Here is a 19,713-nt window from a genome sequence, read left to right on the forward strand (position 1 = left end):
ATTTTTAGCATTTCCGTAGCGGCAGTTCCGCTGCAGAAACGCTTAAAAAACGCTTGGTATAAGGTCTGCCATGTTCCCCGAAGATAATCCGCATGTGCTGTGCACATGCTGCGGAAATTTCCGCTGCGGATTATCATTGCGGAAAAATCCGCAGCCCTACCAATTATTTTGCGGAATCGCTGCGTTTTCGCCGCCATTGACTTACATTGGACCGCATGACATCCGCATCACTGCATCTGCGGATGCGAATACCATGCGGTTCAATGTGCGGATGGTACCCGTGTTTGGAGAAGAGGAGACTCTCCTCCAGACCTGGGTACCATAGTACCTGTAAAAAAAAGAATAAAATAAAAAATATACATTATATTTACCTTCTGATGGCCCCCGGTCTCCATAGCAATCCGTCCTGGCTTGCCGGCAGCTCGCGATGGTCTAAAAAGGTCCTGCCATGACGTCATTTAGTCATGTGACATCGGCAGACGTGTGACCCGTCACATGACTAAATGACGTCATGGCAGGTCCTTTTAGTCCACCGTGAGCTGCCGGCAAGCCAAGACTGATCGGATAAGGAGACCGGGGGCCATCAGAAGGTAAGTATATTATTTATTTTTTACCACTCTTTTACTGTCATACTGTTATTATTATTATTTATTTATTTATTATTATAGTGCCATTTATTCCATGGCGCTTTACATGTGAAAAAGGGGGTATAATACAAGAACAATTACAATAATCTTGAACACAATGTGACAGCGACTGGTACAGGAGGAGCGAGGACCCTGCCCGCGAGGGCTCACAATCTACGAGGGATGGGTGAGGATACAGTAGGTGAGGGTAGAGCTGGTCGTGCAGCGGTATGGTGGAGCGGTGGTTACTGCAGGTGGTAGGCTTGTCGGAAGAGGTGGGTCTTCAGGTTCCTTTTGAAGGTTTCCATGGTAGGCCAGAGTCTGATACGTTGGGGTAGAGAGTTCCAGAGTAGGGCGGAAGCACAGGAGAAATCTTGTATACGGTTGTGAGAGGAGGAGATAATAGGGGAGTAGAGAAGGAGATCTTGTGAGGATCGGAGGTTGCGTGCAGGTATGTAACGGGAGACTAGGTCGGAGATATATGGAGGAGACAGGTTGTGAATGGCTTTGTATGTCATGGTTAGGGTTTTGAACTGGAGTCTCTGAGCAATGGGGAGCCAGTGAAGAGATTGACAGAGAGGAGAGGCCGGGGAATAGCGGGGGGATAGGTGGATTAGTCGAGCAGCAGAGTTTATGATAGATTGGAGGGGTGCGAGAGTGTTAGAGGGGAGGCCACAGAGCAGGAGGTTGCAGTAGTCAAGGCGGGAGATGATGAGGGCGTGCACTAGTGTTTTTGCAGATTCATGGTCTAGGAATGTGCGGATCCGGGAGATATTTTTGAGTTGGAGTCGGCAGGAAGTGGAAAGGGCTTGGATATGTGGTTTGAAGGAGAGTTCCGAGTCCAGGGTTACCCCAAGGCAGCGAGCTTGAGGGACTGGGGAGAGTGGGCAGCCATTGACGTTGATAGATAGGTCAGTTGGGAGGGTTGAATGAGATGGCGGAAAGATGATGAATTCTGTTTTGTCCATGTTAAGTTTTAGAAATCTGGCTGAGAAGAAGGATGAAATAGCAGACAGACATTGTGGGATTTTGGTTAATAAGGAGGTGATATCGGGTCCAGAGAGGTAGATCTGTGTGTCATCGGCATAGAGGTGATAATGCAACCCATGAGACTCTATGAGCTGTCCCAGCCCTAAGGTGTAGATGGAGAAGAGCAGGGGTCCTAGAACTGAACCTTGGGGGACACCGACAGATAGGGGGCGAGATGAAGAGGTGGTGTGTGAGTGGGAGACACTGAATGTCCGGTACTATATAAAACCATGCCCTTTGCAAGTTGTCAAGCACTTTCCAAATGATGCTAAAATCGCTTGGAAAGCGCTTGATAACCCGCATGCAGAAATGCATGCAAAAATGCTTCACTTCTGCTTGTCCCTGGCCGGAAAAACACATGTACAATCCTCATGCGTTTTTTCTGCCACGGAGATGCAGAAACGCTTAGGAAAAATCTGGAGCTTTTCTGCATCGTGGGCACATAGCCAAAGGGTATGTGCCCACGATGCAGAAATGAAGCAGAACATTTCTGCAGCATTTCTGCATGGTCTTGGCAGTCAAAAATGCTTGCTGATTTTACACGCATTTTTGCAGAGTTTTTACATGCGGATTTGACTTGCGTTTTTCAAGTGCATTGGGACATCAAATCCGCAAGCAGAAATGCACAAATAATGGACATGCTGCGGATTAGTCCGCAAGGAAAATCCACTGTGGAAAATTCTGCAGCATGGGCACAAAACATGCAGATTTTCATTGGGGATCATGGGGCACGGATTAACAAGTGTTTTGCAAGCGTTCACGCTGCCGAAAATCCACATCAAAAGCGCTTGAAAAACGCATAGTGGGCACACAGCCTAAGGATTTTTTAAAATGTGGATATATATCCTGTAAAGCATGCAACTATCTTAAGAAAGCCGACATATTTGAAGAAAACCTAACGGGACAGCAATTTGCAATACACAATTTCATCAATTGTAGCACTATAGGGGTCATCTATTTAATAGAGAGTTAACTACAATACGTGGGATGCACGTCAGATCCGCTATATGTATAAACATGTATTAGAAGACATTTATCTGACGTAATCAATCCCACAACATTAAACCTGTCTGTGGTTTCAACATGCTTTTCACAAAAACATAAAGGGGATATCAGATCCTTCAGATATTAGGAATAGAAAAGGCTTATAAACCATTAAGAGGTGGAGATATGAAAAGAAAAATCTTAAATAGAAAGTCATATTGGATATTTAAATTACACACTTGAGCCCCACAGGGAATTAACATCAGACAGGATTAATATTACAGTACAATTAATTGTATTTGTCTTTAATTTCCAGTGATTTTATTGAATGTCTGATGCACGAGTTGTATTTGTGTATTGTAGAGATCTGAGGTTGTGGGTTGTAAGTAATCACCTAGGCAGGATAACGATGCAACAATATTTTATTAATCACAGCCATGGTAATGCAGCAATTCCAGGTAAATGGCCCAAAATACAGTTCTCTCAGTCCTGAAGTTCTCAACCTGGGATCAGTAGTTCCCCTGGCTTTGTATCAGGCGATGCCCACTGTCTCCCATCTTTTGGTTGGCCCACAGATTTCGTATCTCCAGCCAGTATAGTCTGTAGCCACAGTCCATGATCCTCTAGACGACAGATGAAAGCACAGATATCCAGTAGCAGCAGTTCTTCAATGAAGTTTAAATCCTAATGTCATATCCACAACTGAAGCACGTTTATCCACTTTAGTTGATAACAGATCTTCAACACTCCGTAAGCCATCCATCAGCTCCAGGTCCACAGCCACAAATCCTAACCCTCCGGCATCCTTCCACCAACTCCCAAAACTAAAACATGTCTCTCCTCTCCTTCTCTGGGGTCAGCCCCCTCCCAGCTCAGAAGTGATGACACCCTTTCCCTTAAGCATTTACTGTTCGCTAAAGCAATGAAGAATATTCTAGAAGCTGTAACGGGTCTGGGAGGCGGAACCTCTGAGCTACTATACAAGGGGGCGGTCCTTGTAAGGGAGCGGGTGGCGACCAGGCAGGCAGTCACAGTAGGTGACCGGGACAGTCTCTGGAAGAACGGGCTGGGGATCACGGCAAGTGACCGGGGCAGTCTCTGGGTGAACGGGCTGGAGGTCACGGCAAGTGACCGGGGCAGTCTCTAGGTAATGGGTAGGTACGACCTGTGATGGCTGAACCTCCAGGTAGGCAAGCAGGCAGGTAGCGGAGAAGCGCTCCCAGGTGAGCGGGCAAGAGTCTCTGGAATAGCTGGTGGTCACAGCACGTGACGGCGGAGCCTCCGGGCAGGCAGGTAGCGGAGAAGCGCTCCCAGGTGAGCGGGCAAGAGTCTCTGGAATGGCTGGTGGTCACAGCACGTGACGACGGAGCCTCCGGGCAGGCAAGCAAGCAGGTAGCGGAGAAGCGCTCCCAGGTGAGCGGGCAAGAGTCTCTGGAATAGCTGGTGGTCACAGCACGTGACGGCGGAGCCTCCGGGCAGGCAAGCAGGCAGGTAGCGGAGAAGCGCTCCCAGGTGAGCGGGCAAGTTGGTCCTTAGACAGACTGACTGGAGTTGTAAGGCAGACCGTCGGACCTCTGGCAGGCAGTCAGGTAGCTGATGTGCGCTCCCAGGTGAGCGGGCAAGTTGGTCCTTAGACAGACTGACCGGAGTTGTAAGGCAGACCGTCGGACCTCAGGCTGGCAAGCAGGTAGCAGGAATAACAAGCAGGAAACAGACAGCAAACTGGCAGGAATCAGGCAGGTAACTGGCAGGTAACTGGCAACGGGACCTGAGGGCTGAAGCAGAGTAGAACAGTGCAACAACATTGCTCGGGCACCTCCATTTTGGAGGAGGTGCCTTATATATGGTAAAGTCCTCCGGCCATTGGCCGGGGACTCCTTAGGACGGCGCGTGCGGCCCCTTTAAGAGGAAGGGAGAGCGCGCGCGCGCGCCCTAAGCACAGTGGCCGGGAAGGAGCGCGCGCTGCCAGCAGAGCGGGAGAGGGACGCCGGGCACGGAGCAGAGCGGTGAGGGGAACAGCGTCCCTGCCTAGCAGAGGGCAGGGACGCCGGCACTACAGTACCCCCCCCTTTAGGCCCCCCTTTTTTAGGCCAGATAGAAATTTAGCTAGGATGAGAGGGGCATGGATGTTCTCCCGGGGCTCCCACGTTCTCTCCTCAGGACCAAACCCCTTCCAATCTACCAGAAAAAAGGTCTTTCCTCTTACCCTTTTGGTGGCAAGAATGTTCTCTACCTCAAACTCGTCCTCAGCAGAAACCGGAGCAGGAGGCGTACCTGTAGACTTGGAAAAAGAGTTAAGCACCACGGGTTTGAGGAGAGATACATGGAAGGAGTTAGGGATCCGTAAGTTGGCCGGGAGTTTCAATTTATAGGCCACCGGGTTGATCTGACTGATGACCTCCAGAGGACCGATGAACCGAGGCCCTAACTTGTAAGAAGGTATCTTGAGTCGAACATATTTAGATGAGAGCCAGACTTTATCTCCTGGACGAAATTGTGGAGGATCCAGGCGTTTTTTGTCAGCGTGTCTTTTCATACGCTCGGATGACAGAAGGAGTGCGGACCGGGTACTCTCCCATATGGAGGAAAATTTGCTAACGAGAGATTCCGCAGCCGGGTTGTCCACAGAGGTGGAGACAGGAAAAGGAATCCGAGGATGCTGACCAAAGACTACAAAAAACGGGGATTTGGAGGAGGATTCGCTCTCGTGATTATTATAAGAGAACTCGGCCCATGGTAGGAGATCCACCCAGTCAGAATGGTGGGCATTAACGAAGTGCCGGAGGTAACTGGTCAGGTTCTGATTGATCCGCTCCACTTGACCATTGGACTGTGGGTGGTAAGCGGAAGAGAAGTCCAGGGTGACGTCTAGTAGTTTACAAGTGGCTCTCCAGAAACGTGAGGTGAACTGTACCCCACGATCCGACACGATGTGGAGGGGCAGGCCATGAAGACGGAAGATGTGGCGGATAAAGTCTTTAGCCAGCTCGGGTGCAGACGGAAGGCCTGGCAGGGGAATAAAGTGAGCCATCTTGGAAAAGCGGTCAGCGACCACCCAAATGACCGTACAACCGGCAGAGACGGGGAGATCAGTTATAAAGTCCATTGCTATATGCTGCCAGGGGGCAGCAGGTACAGGAAGCGGAAGGAGGCGTCCGGCTGGCAGATGTCTCGGGACTTTGTTGCGGGCGCAGGACACACAGGCAGAAACAAAGTCTATTATGTCCTTGTGCAGGGTAGGCCACCAATAGTGCCGGGCAATAAGCTGGAGGGTCTTTTTCTGACCGGCGTGGCCAGCTAGTTTAGACGAATGGCCCCAGTGTAGGATCTTCTCCCGATCAGGTACTGAAACAAACGTCTTACCGGGAGGGAGACGATTTAGACTCACGGGAGCCACCTGCATTACTCTGGCGGGATCGATGATATGTTTAGGTTCTTCCTCGAGATCGGACACCAGAAAGGATCGGGACAAGGCGTCTGCTTTGACGTTTTTGTCAGCCGGGCGAAAATGAAGAACAAAATCAAAGCGAGCAAAAAACAAGGACCACCGGGCTTGGCGCGGGTTAAGTCTCTGGGCATGCTGGAGGTAAGCCAAGTTCTTGTGGTCAGTGTAAATTATTACCGGATGAAGAGCCCCCTCGAGTAGGTAACGCCACTCCTCCAACTCCAGCTTGATGGGCAATAACTCTCGGTCTCCTATGGAATAGTTGCGCTCAGAAGAGGAGAAGAGTTTGGAGAAGAAGCCACAAGTTACCATTCTCCCGGAAGATGATTTTTGAGTAAGTACCGCTCCGGCTCCAGAGGAGGAGGCGTCAACTTCCAGGAAGAACTGCTTGTTGCCGTCCGGGCGATGCAGCACCGGGGCGGAAGAGAAGGCCTGTTTTAGGGAAAGAAAGGCCTCCTCTGCTTCGGGCGGCCACTCTTTGGGATTTGTACCCTTACGGGTGAGCGCGGAAATTGGGGCAGTCCGGGAAGAGAAGTGCGGGATGAAGAGGCGGTAATAGTTGGCGAAGCCCAGGAACCGTTGAATAGCCTTCAACCCCTCTGGTCGGGGCCATTTCTCGATGGCAGACAGTTTCTCAGGATCCATTTGTAGGCCGGTCTGAGAGATAATGTAGCCCAGAAACGGAAGCGAGGTCTGCTCAAAGAGGCACTTCTCATATTTAGCGTAGAGATGGTTCTGCCTGAGCCTGAGCAGGACCTGACGAACATCCCTCCGGTGAGTCTGGAGATCCGGAGAGAAGACCAAGATGTCGTCCAGGTACACCACTACGCAGGAGTAGAGAAGGTCCCGGAAGATGTCATTGACCAACTCTTGAAAGACGGCAGGAGCGTTACAGAGGCCAAAGGGCATTACCAGATATTCATAGTGGCCGTCCCGAGTGTTGAATGCCGTCTTCCATTCATCCCCCTGACGGATACGAACCAGATTGTACGCCCCACGGAGGTCCAGTTTGGTGAAGATTCTAGCCCCCCTCAGACGATCAAATAACTCCGGAATGAGCGGAAGGGGGTACTTATTCTTCACCGTGATCTGGTTAAGGTCTCTATAGTCTATGCAGGGACGGAGAGAGCCGTCCTTCTTTTTGACGAAAAAGAAGCCTGCTCCCGCCGGGGAGGTAGATTTCCGGATGAATCCCCTGGCCAGATTCTCCTCAATATATTCGGACATCGACCGGGTCTCAGCAGCGGATAATGGATAAATACGCCCACGGGGAGGAGAAGTACCAGGTAACAGGTCGATAGGGCAGTCGTATGGTCTATGAGGGGGTAGTGTCTCTGCCTCCTTTTTATTAAAGACATCAGCATAAGACCAATAAGGAATCGGAAGTCCAGGTAGATTAGCTGGGGTAGGAGAAGGACGGACGGGATGAACGGGAACCAGACAGGTCTTATGGCAGCCCTGTCCCCAGCGAAGGACTTCTCCGGTCTGCCAGTCAAGAACGGGTGCATGTCTCTGGAGCCAAGGCAGGCCCAGCAAGAGGGCGTGAGAGAGTCCAGGCAGAACATGGAAGGAGATACTTTCAGAATGCAGCATTCCCACCTGCAGAGTAATGGATTCGGTGATGAATTGGATGGGGCGTGGTAAGAGCCCCCCATCCACGGCAGCAACAGACAAGGGTACAGCCAGAGGTTTGGTGGGGATGCGGTATTTCTCTACCAGGGACTGTGAAATAAGATTCCCGGCTGCTCCAGAGTCCAGTTGGGCTAGTTCGAAATAACGGTTCTCCCCGTAGACGATTGAAACTGACATCAGCAGGGATGGAGAGGATTTATTCTTGTCTAGGTGGACCTCTCTGAGCGAACCTAGACACAGGCGTTTCCCGACCTCTCCGGGCAGGCACGGATCCGGTGCTCCTTACTGCCACAGTAGAAGCAGGTCCCCTCGGCACGGCGTAAGTCCTGACGGGTCTTGACCATCTTGGTCTGATCGACCTGCATAGGCTCAGGAGGGTGTACCTGGTTAGAGACAGAAGGAGTGACGGGTTTCTGAAAAGTAGGAGCTAGACGTGGTAGCCTCCTCTCACGGGTGACCTCTCTGGCACGCTCCTGGAACCGTAGGTCAATCCGGGTGGCAAGAGTTATTAAGTCATTGAGAGTGGTAGGAATGTCCCGACCGGCAAGTTCATCTTTAATACGGCCGGACAGACCCTCCCAGAAGACGGAAACCAGAGCGTCGTTTTCCCAGGCCAGCTCCGAGGCAAGGGTACGGAACCGTATGGCATATTGGCCCACGGTGAGACTTTCCTGACGGAGGCGTAGCAACGATGATGCGGATGAGGTCTTCCGTCCGGTTTCGTCGAAGACTTTCCGGAAAGCCGTGAGAAAAGCAGGCAAGTTGGACACCAGGGGGTCTCCTCTCTCCCATAGAGGATTTAGCCAGGCCAGGGCCTCCCCGGTGAGATGGGACATGATGAATGCAATTTTGGCTCGGTCGGAGTTAAACTGGTGGGACAATAGTTCAAAGTGCAGGCTGCACTGATTTATGAAGCCCCGAGCCTGGGCTGAGTCGCCTCCGAAGCGAGGAGGTGCAGAAAGCCGAGGTCCGGGGTAGGATATCATGGTGTTAGTGGACAGCGGAGCTGCCGGATTGCGAGACATGGCACTGGCGGAGGATGTTGGTGGAGCAGTCAGAGTGTCCAGGCGAGTATTGACATTCCGCAGGTGACCCAGGATGGACTCCTGTTGGGACCTTTGACGGGACAGTTCATGACACAGGTCCGAGAGCGAGGGAGCTTGGGTGCCACCGGGTTCCATGGCCCGAGCAAACTGTAACGGGTCTGGGAGGCGGAACCTCTGAGCTACTATACAAGGGGGCGGTCCTTGTAAGGGAGCGGGTGGCGACCAGGCAGGCAGTCACAGTAGGTGACCGGGACAGTCTCTGGAAGAACGGGCTGGGGATCACGGCAAGTGACCGGGGCAGTCTCTGGGTGAACGGGCTGGAGGTCACGGCAAGTGACCGGGGCAGTCTCTAGGTAATGGGTAGGTACGACCTGTGATGGCTGAACCTCCAGGTAGGCAAGCAGGCAGGTAGCGGAGAAGCGCTCCCAGGTGAGCGGGCAAGAGTCTCTGGAATAGCTGGTGGTCACAGCACGTGACGGCGGAGCCTCCGGGCAGGCAAGCAGGCGGGTAGCGGAGAAGCGCTCCCAGGTGAGCGGGCAAGAGTCTCTGGAATGGCTGGTGGTCACAGCACGTGACGACGGAGCCTCCGGGCAGGCAAGCAGGCAGGTAGCGGAGAAGCGCTCCCAGGTGAGCGGGCAAGAGTCTCTGGAATAGCTGGTGGTCACAGCACGTGACGGCGGAGCCTCCGGGCAGGCAAGCAGGCAGGTAGCGGAGAAGCGCTCCCAGGTGAGCGGGCAAGTTGGTCCTTAGACAGACTGACTGGAGTTGTAAGGCAGACCGTCGGACCTCTGGCAGGCAGGCAGGTAGCTGATGTGCGCTACCAGGTGAGCGGGCAAGTTGGTCCTTAGACAGACTGACCGGAGTTGTAAGGCAGACCGTCGGACCTCAGGCTGGCAAGCAGGTAGCAGGAATAACAGGCAGGAAACAGACAGCAAACTGGCAGGACTCTGGCAGGAATCAGGCAGGTAACTGGCAGGTAACTGGCAACGGGACCTGAGGGCTGAAGCAGAGTAGAACAGTGCAACAACATTGCTCGGGCACCTCCATTTTGGAGGAGGTGCCTTATATATGGTAAAGTCCTCCGGCCATTGGCCGGGGACTCCTTAGGACGGCGCGCGCGGCCCCTTTAAGAGGAAGGGAGAGCGCGCGCGCGCGCCCTAAGCACAGTGGCCGGGAAGGAGCGCGCGCTGCCAGCAGAGCGGGAGAGGGACGCCGGGCACGGAGCAGAGCGGTGAGGGGAACAGCGTCCCTGCCTAGCAGAGGGCAGGGACGCCGGCACTACAGAAGCCTTCATCTGAGACTGCTTGTAAGACCCCTGTGGTGACGGCTCCACTGTGTCTACAATCTACACTCCCCTAATGAGATTATTGGTTGCTGAAACAATGGACTCCTGAGATTAGTGAAATGCTGGACATTTTGCCAGGACATTTTACAAGTGAATCCTACATACTGACAAGTATGCAGAACTATATAAAACATAACAAGTAAATCACTAATAACACACAATAATAATATTGACGAAAATGGTGGTCCGTGCTGGAAAAGTATCATAGTCTTTAGTAAGTGGGCAGCTCCTCACATGTATTATCATTTTCTTCCATACAATACAGGGTTAAATTGTCTGAGAAGTACTCTGTAATCAACAGAAACTCAGGCGTTCCAAATGGATGGATATAAAAGTATCACAGAGACTCACATGTTGCAAATCAGGAGTAAGCATTGGTTTGGTATGTGGGCACTTGGTGGTATGCCATCACAACAGTTTTTATGAATTTGCAAAAAAATGTGAGGTTTTAACAATATAGACAATGCTGGAGAATCGATCTCTCCTCCTTTCTCTACTTGAAATGTCCCTGTGAAGATACAGAATAAAATCTTAATAAGCCAGACGATTAGATTTGTTAAGTCAAGAGAAATACACTATCGTGTTGTGTTGACTTACAAATGTATTTGTATTTCTCTTGCTGATCAAAAAAGGTCATAGTATTTGTATAACCCTGAATGCTGAATTCTATTCGTTTGGAAACAATCATGTTTACTATGCTAATGACAAATTGTACTAAGTCAGCTGAAAGTTTAGTTACAACAGCCCCTGTGATACCAACTATGTAAATAGATTAGCTCAAACAATGATAGGTGATCCCTGCACCTTTACCTCTTTTACCTGGGCCTGATGACCTCACACAGATGTGAATATAAACAAAGATGTCGGTAGTGCTGTAGACAGAATGAGACTTGGGACAGAGAATCAAGGAACATCAGAAGGAGAATGGGAGACATCCTTCAGGAAAGTAGATGGATTGCATGTCATCTAAAGAGACACAGATTTGCATTCTACATGATTCTAGTCTAAGGGTATTGGCCCTGACTAGAAAGATTCAGATCTGCTCCATTAACCATCAGAGAGACCATGGATACTTTTGGGGAGTCCAGGAGAGGACGAAAAAGTCACTTGGCCTCATGGATATGTTGTTTTGGGGTTGCTAGGAGGGACCCACCAGTCGCCTGGCCCCATAAAAACTCTCGGAGAGGCCAGGATGGGACCATCGGGTCTCCTGGTCTTGTACCTCGATGGACTGTTGGCTTCCTAAGCTTGCCGCTACCTTCTCTCTGTGGGGGCCCGCCAGAAGTGGGGGGCCACTGGTGGAGGTAGTCAGCCTGGAAGTCTCCAAAGTCACAGCTCTTCTGTCCCAGGTGGGTGGAGAATTAAGGGTGAGACTATGTAATGTTGTACCATCTTGGGTATTTGCTGGGACTATTCTGTGTCTTTATTGTCCGCTTTGTGGTTCAATAAAGTATTGCCACGCTGTTTTACCCTCACCCTGTGTTGTTTGAGTAACGTTACGCCCACGGAAGACCCCGGGTCTTCACAATCCCTGACCAGGTCGGCTCCATGCGGTGATCTTCAGACAAGGTACATTGAATAAACAGTGAGCTGACCTTCGACTGCATTTTACCATTATATGATGTTTTCCCTATAGTGACAAATATTTATTTTTGCTAAAACTGTGATATTTTCACTTTAAAGCTTTTTTTTAAACCTTTTTTGTAAACACAGAAGCCTCTGATTGCTCCGGTAATGCACTGTACTACTGTAGTGACGTGTATTATCCCTGCCTGTCAGTGTAATACCAACGGCCCCATACACATGAGATAAGTGTTGGCTGAACTGTCATTTGGCAGACGGCTATCTCTCCAGAGACTCCCCCATACATAAATATTCCAGCCTTCCTGTGATTTGTATGACTGACTGCATCGGTAGGGAGGCCCTCAAATACATTATATAGTCGACAAAAATCTGTGCTTCCATGCAACTTTAGTCTAATGTTTATGGAGGCGTTAAAAGGTAACTTATGGAATGCTGCCTCTGGCCCGGCCTAATAGACTTTTGTACATTGCAGGCCCAGAAACCATTATTAGGCATTTAAGTATTGTAGGAACGAGTCAGCCCCATACTATCGAGTACTTGGGGGGAGGAGGGGCATTCAGCCGAACTCTGTCACACCTTCTTAGATGCCATGTTTGCTTTTTGCAGGAGCTAGTGGTTAAACTGCCAGGGATTTTATTGCAGCCACACCTGTGCCATCCCTGCGGTGTACATCTATGTTCTGGTGCCCAAAAGAATTCACATAAAACCAAAAACAAATGTTTAACTTGTTAAAAAAATGACAACATGGGTCTTCTGCTTTTTGCATGTTTTTTCTTTTTACAAGAATTGTTTCTGACAATTTTCTTTTGAAACATTTTAATATCTGCTTTTTTTCTGGGGGTTTTCTTGTAATATAGGAAAGCCTAAGGCCAGAAATAAACCCCATAATACACTATACATGTAGACTTTAGTATCAAATCATTTCTGTCCGCGGTGTTTGTGCAAACAAAACAGCTTTTATAAAAGCCTCAAACTTCTGTGTGTGAATCAGATATGAGATCTAACGTGATAGAAGATTACAGTTCGGGGAAGACGGGAAACATTCATATAGACGGCCGGTGGTGATGTAGTCAGTGATGGACTGTGGCCAAATATGGTTTTAGATCCGTAGTAGAAGATGTTGCCTCATCATAAAGTAGTTATTTCTCATGTCACGTGAAATAAATTTCTCCTGCAGTATTGCGAATTCCAATTCCAGTGTCGGAAAATGAGACGAGAATTAGCATTATGGAAGATGAGTCTATGAGAAACGTGTTCAGCTGCAGTCTCCGAGGAAGAAACTGTTTGTTGTCTGTGGCCTAAAATATATAGGTTTTATTATTAGATGTAAAGAAAAAACTAAATGCTGGAAAATAATAAATCTCCTCATATGTTTCCCCTTATTATCTCCAGCAATTGTATTATTACACAGGATTTTTATGATGTTCCATCAGCTTATCTTTTTCTTATTCAGATCTCTAAAATACCGGATCCTCTCAGTGAAGATCGTGATTTATCCAGGAAAATGATGGACAAGATTGGGGAGACTATATTACACCTCACCCTAGAGATCCTCTTCCGTCTTACTGGAGAGGTGAGAGATTCTGATGACGTCACATTACATCATTCTTATCTATGGGAATATCAGATGGACAGAACTGGAGAGGTGAGGACTCTGGAAATGTCTGGAGTGAGATTTATTAATGTGTCTCTCCATAACCAGAGATTAATCACGGGACCTCCATCTCACCCCTTCATACATGAGGACATCAATGACCAGAAGATCCTAGAACTCACCTACAAGATGATTGAGCTGCTGACTGGAGAGGTGACACTGCTGGGACATTATACAGTAACACTATGAAGGGATCGGGGATATGATGGTATCATTGTATGTGTCAGGTTCCTATAAGGTGTCAGGATGTCGCCGTCTATTTCTCCATGGAGGAGTGGGAGTATTTAGAAGGACACAAAGATCTGTACAAGGACGTCATGATGGAGGTTCACCAGCCCCTCACATCTCCAGGTAATAGACAGGACTAAATACACACGGCCTATAATTATCTGTATGTAAAGAATGAATTCAGTCCCTGCATGTGTTTCCTCCAGATCTATCCAGTAAGAGGACAACACCAGAGAGATGTCCCCGTCCTCTTCTTCCACAGGACTGTAAACAAGAAGGTCCCAATGTTCCTCAGGATCATCAGGTAGATGGATAGAAGGTGTCATGAGATCTCCCCTATGATGTGTAGACGGCTGTGAAGGTCTTGTGCTCAGTCTTGTTTTATCCACCTGTATTATATGTTTTATACTTGTGTAATGAGAAAGGTGGAGATGGCAGGATAGAGCTGATCATAGAGGTGACTTTTCCATCTGTCTGTGACTTTTACAATATTTGTTTCAGGGTGAAGATCTGACCCATATTAATACGACAGAGACATATGTGAGGGGTGATGAGCGGTGTAAAGAGGAGATTCCTACATATGACTACCCAGGTGAGTAGTAACCACTAAATTCTGAGAAGTCACAGACTCTTCTCGGTCACTGGCTGTGGCTGCTTTATCAGTCATGTAGTCCGGCCGTATCACAATCGTGTGATCACCATTTTGCCGCTAGACCACAACATTCTCCTCCGTGCGAAAATGTTCAAATTACGTTGTGTAATTGTGAAAGCCCTTTTCTATAGAATTTACAAACTGGAGGATCCACCTATCCCCTGGGATTAGGAGATGCTGACCGTTACTTGCCCAGATCTGTAAACTACAAATCCAAATGACAGTGTACGTAGAATGTGCTGACAAATAAGAAAATCAGTTGAAGAAAAATATTATGTTGGGTCTGTAAGAGAAAGCGGAGGGTAATGATGCTGTTGGCTTCCTAGATTCCTGATATCTTATTGGATGAATCCACCTTCTCTCCCTTCTGTGCTCCTGAATGTCCTCATATGGTCCCTACAAGACCAGGTCCAGTCTTTCTGGCCAAACTTCACTTTTATGATCTACAACATTAAATGTGCAGTGAGGCCAAGTGTGAATTTCTGTACAATAACACTAGAGTTTCCCTTTATCCTGACTGTTCTGTTTCTTTTAAAACCAACTAACTTCAAACAGGATTGTGATAAACTATACAAAAAACATTACACCTGTGCCATGATATATCTCTAAGCTGTGCGTGGCTGATGGCTGTAATATACATTTATTCACGCCTGCAGGAGATGTGTTGGCTCCAGCCCTGGTTTCATGGATTCACTCCACATCATAAATAGTATTGAGCGAATTTGTTCGGCATTTCAAATTTGGGTTTGTTTTCGGGGTTCCGGCCTGTTCACGCCAAAAAATCAGACGCGCCCGAACACGAACCCGAATTTGAAATGCCGAACAAATTCGCTCAACACTAATCAGAAACTATATTATGTTTTCAATCCTAAGAAATTCAGATAACTGCACAATCTCTCCTGAAATGGGGGCGCTAATACTTTCTCTACTCTGGTCAGGACTCACAGTAGCTCCAATGGTCCGCCATAAACAAGTTCAACTCCAGTTTAGTGTTGGATTTCTCCCCTCATACACACGTTGTTGTTGGGGATGTTACATCTCATGTATATAATCGTCTTATCCTGTCTGTCTGTCCTTCTGTCCAGGAAATCCTGCGTCGCTGATTGGTCCGGCCTCGGGATATAGAAATTTATCGGTAGCTGCTGCATTTCCCACCCTAGGCTTATACTCAAGTCAATAAATTTTCCCAGTTTTTTGTTGTAAAATTCGGGGTCTCTGCTTATACTCGGGTCACCGCGCACAGGCAGCATGTGACCCCCGGCTGCAGCCGGCTCTTGCTTCCGCTTATGTCACGACTATTTGCAGCTGCCGCCAAGCAGTCTCCTGTTTCGCGTTCCACGATGAGTGATGGGCTGTGGCCGGGGTTATCCCCCATCCCGTCACACCCGGCATTCACCGCACGAGCATTCATTGACAAAGCGCGCAGTGGATGCTGGGTGTGACACGATGGGGGACAACCCCGCCCACACCCCATCATTCACCGTGGTACGCGGAACAGGAGACCCCTGGCTACAGCCCCAAATAGTCGTGATGTAAGCGGAAGCAAGAGCCGGCTGCAGCCGGAGGAATTACGTTCTGGCTGTGCGTGGTCAGCGATGTTGTCACAAGCAGTATTGACAACATGACGTAATGACAAAATTCATTAAGGGCCCTGGAGGGATACATTTGGGGGTTAATTTAAAGTAGTGCACAACCCATTTAAATGCTGCTTCGCTTATTAGTCGCGCCCGGTCGGCCACATACATATTCTAGAATACCCAATGCGTTTGAATCGGGCCACCATCTAGTGTTTATATATTCTTTCCTTTTTTTCACAAGTTCATTCTGTATGATAGTTTCATTGTGGTGGGATCGGCCGGCCTCACTTATGTGACTCTGTAACTCCCTGGTAGTCTTTCAAAAAGGTCTCCATTGCCTCTTCCAAATGCCCGAGATCTAAATTTAAGACCCCTCAGCTCTGCACTATTATAAAAAAGTTCACTTTAAATGTCTAATATTTCTTCTTGACACTCATCTGACAGAAAATATTGTCCCTTACGATAGTTTAGATTGCCAAAAGCCACCGAGCCCCATACTCTAATTACCCCAGAGAGGTTTCACCACTAGTTACTCATTTTTCTCTGATGAAGACTGTTGAGTTTGATCATTTCAGTAGATGTTTTATTGTGTATAATCACAGTTTTTGACTTCAGTAATCCTCTGATTTAACCCCTTCCTGCAGCCAGTATTATGTTTATAATCAGGCCCCATTTTTTAAATCTGACGTGTGTCACTTTATGCGGTGATAACTTTGGAATTCTTCACAAAGGATAATAGGAAACAAATGGATCTTACAAATTATTTTCCAACTTCTCTTGAATCTGACAATCCCCTATATACGGTTGTACACTACTGTCTGGGCACATGGCAGGATAAGAAGGGACGAAGCGCCTTTAAGCTATTAGGAATGCAGATTTTGCTGGAATAGTTTGCAGACACAATGTATTGGGGGAGCTGGTCTTGGTCACCTGGAAGCTCAAAAGATGGCCACCACGAACAGGCTTGTTTTATCTACCCCTTTTATAGATTTCATAAATTACTTTGCTCATCACCCTTTAACCCCTCTACATGGATCTGAACCTACACAGAGATCCCTAGGCTTGGGCCACGGTGTTACCTGCTATTCGGTGGAGTGACATGGGAAGAAGAATAGTCAGGTAGCCGGGTCAGAACCAGGAGGGCAGAGAAAATACAAAATCAGAAGACACAAGAGTAGTCAGTAAACAGGCCGAGGTCACAACAGAAACAAATACACAAGCCGGGAGCTGATCACAGAGGACTGAACCAGAGGAGAACAAGGCTGTATCTGGCAGCTTCCGGCAATATGCTTCCAGCTTTAGTAGGGTGCGGTGCTTTCCAAATGGCTGAAGCAAGGAGCAGATTACTCCAGCTGGACAGCACACACACCCATACTGCCAGACTCGATGGTACTACAGGTACCAGCAACCCTAATCTTAGTGGCTGGACAGAGCCTGCGCCTTTAACTCCATATTTGGGAGGCAGAATGAACAAACAGTTGAACACCACGCTCCACTGGTTCATGCAATGAGGTTTTCCATTAGATAGTCATTGTCCTGGTGAATAAGTGATTTTTTTTTATATAGTTTGCATTTTTTACAGACAGTTTAAGTAGTAATGTTCAAAAATATAAAATTCAAAAAAATTTTATTAAAAAATAATAATTGGTTTTATTCTTGACAGATGACTGTACCAGGAGATCAGAGGGACAGCTGACACCTTCAATTTTCAAATCAGATAATTTTCAGATCCCACAGGATAAAATTGAAGTGAATGACATTTCTCCAGATTTACCATCATCCCTTCACAGCAAAGATCTGTCATCTGATCCTTTGAAACAGGTCCTGTCTTCTGATACATTACCAACTACTAAGGAAAATCAAAGTCACAAAATAAGCATTAAAAAACAAACTGCTTCTAATGCAAAGAAGACATTTTCACATTCAGAATATAGAAATAGTTTTCCTCTCAAAAAGTCTTTTCTTAAACATCAAAAAATTCACACAGCGAAGAATAGATTTTCCTGCTCCAAGTATGGGAGATGTTTTAATCAAAAATCAAGTATTGTTAGGCACCAGATAACTCACACAGGAGAGAAGCCTTTTTCCTGTTCAGAATGTGGGAAATGTTTTACAGAGAAATCAACTCTTATCAAACAACAGAGAACTCACACAGGGGAGAAGCCATTTTCATGTTCAGAATGTGGGAAATTTTTTAACCACAAATCAAATTTTTTTAAGCACCAGAGAACTCAAACAGGTGAGAAGCCTTATTCATGTTCAGAATGTGGGAAGTGTTTTAACCAGAAAGGGCATCTTGATAGCCACTGGAGAACCCACACAGGCGAGAAGCCTTTTTCCTGTTCAGATTGTGGGAAATGTTTTAACAACAAATCATGTCTTGTTGTGCACCAGCGAACTCACACAATGGAGAAGCCTTTTTCATGTTCAGATTGTGGGAAATGTTTTGTACAGAAATCAAATCTTTTCAAACATCAGAGAACCCATACAGGGGACAAGCCTTTTCCATGTTCGGAATGTGGAAAATGTTTTACAGAGAAATCAACTCTTATCAACCATCAGAGAACTCACACAGGAGAGAAGCCATTTTCATGTTCAGAATGTGGGAAATGTTTTGCAAAGAAATCAAATCTTTTCCAACATCAGAGAACTCACACAGGGGACAAGCCTTTTCCATGTTCAGAATGTGGGAAATGTTTTACAGAGAAATCAACTCTTATCAACCATCAGAGAACTCACACAGGAGAGAAGCCATTTTCATGTTCAGAATGTGGTAAATATTTTACAGTGAAATCAAATCTTATCAAACATCAGAGAACTCACACAGGGGACAAGCCTTTTCCATGTTCAGAATGTGGGAAATGTTTTACTGAGAAATCTACTCTTATCAAACATCAGACAACTCACACAGGGGAAAAGCCTTTTCCATGTTCAGAATGTGGAAAATGTTTTAACCTGAAATCTAGTTTTCTTAAGCACCAGAGAACGCACACAGTGGAGAAGCCTTTTCCATGTTCAGAATGTGGAAAATGTTTTACAGTGAAATCAACTCTTATCAACCATCAGAGAACTCACACAGGAGAGAAGCCATTTTCATGTTCAGAATGTGGGAAATGTTTTGCAAAGAAATCAAATCTTTTCCAACATCAGAGAACTCACACAGGGGAGAAGCCATTTTCATGTTCAGAATGTGGGAAATATTTTACAGCAAAATCAAATCTTATCAAACATCACAAAACTCACACATAATTCAGAATGTGGGAAATGTTTTACAGAGAAATCAACTCTTATCAAACATCTGAGAACTCACACAGGGGAGAAGAATTTTCCATGTTCAGAATATGGAAAATGTCTTAACCAGAAATCTGATATTGATTAGCTCCAGAGAACCCAAACAGGGGCGAAGTCTTTTTCATGTTCAGATTGTGGGAAATGTTTTAACCAGAAAGCGCCACAACAGCGTACTAATTATCTAGTTTACCCTTGTTGAAGAGATTTTTTCTGTTTTCTCCATGCTTAGTGTGGCACACATATGCACACAATGCAAAGATTGAGTCAGCTTCTCCCTTTTTTAATTGATTTTAGTTATGATTTTCATGTTGCCCACACCTGTTACTTGCCACAATTGTGTTTGAACAAGCTTCACATGCTTGAAATAAAGTTGTTTACCCACAATTTTGGCAAGGTGTCAACAATTTTGTCCGGCCTATTTTGTGTGAAATTATGTTCAATTTGCCTTTTTTTCTCTGTTTTCTTGTGTTGTTCCAATACATGCAAAGGAAATAAACGAGTATAACAAAACTTGTAATTTCAATAATTTTCTGGGAGAATTACTTCATTTTCTGGAACAATTTCAAGGGATCCAACACTTTGACCATGACTTGTTTTTGTTGCCTTTTTAATATGTTGCA

General features: G+C 47.0%; 1 protein-coding gene across 1 annotated transcript in view; it reads left to right on the forward strand.

Moving 5' to 3' along the window:
* The window catches only part of LOC141197667 (uncharacterized), a 30,157-nt gene extending 10,653 nt beyond the window's left edge, over positions 1 to 19,504 (forward strand). Inside the window, exons 2-7 of the mRNA XM_073662752.1 lie at positions 13,145 to 13,264; positions 13,394 to 13,498; positions 13,573 to 13,696; positions 13,780 to 13,877; positions 14,075 to 14,165; positions 17,466 to 19,504. Coding sequence (XP_073518853.1) covers positions 13,196 to 13,264; positions 13,394 to 13,498; positions 13,573 to 13,696; positions 13,780 to 13,877; positions 14,075 to 14,165; positions 17,466 to 19,051 — 2,073 coding nt within the window. The 5' untranslated portion in view covers positions 13,145 to 13,195 and the 3' untranslated portion in view covers positions 19,052 to 19,504. The remainder of the gene's footprint in view (positions 1 to 13,144; positions 13,265 to 13,393; positions 13,499 to 13,572; positions 13,697 to 13,779; positions 13,878 to 14,074; positions 14,166 to 17,465) is intronic.
* The last annotated feature ends 209 nt before the right edge of the window (positions 19,505 to 19,713 follow it).

Source organism: Phyllobates terribilis, unplaced genomic scaffold (genome assembly GCF_046119375.1).
Source record: "Phyllobates terribilis strain yellow unplaced genomic scaffold, ASM4611937v1 Scaffold_85__1_contigs__length_6476398, whole genome shotgun sequence".
In the NCBI taxonomy this organism is placed as follows: domain Eukaryota; kingdom Metazoa; phylum Chordata; class Amphibia; order Anura; family Dendrobatidae; genus Phyllobates; species Phyllobates terribilis.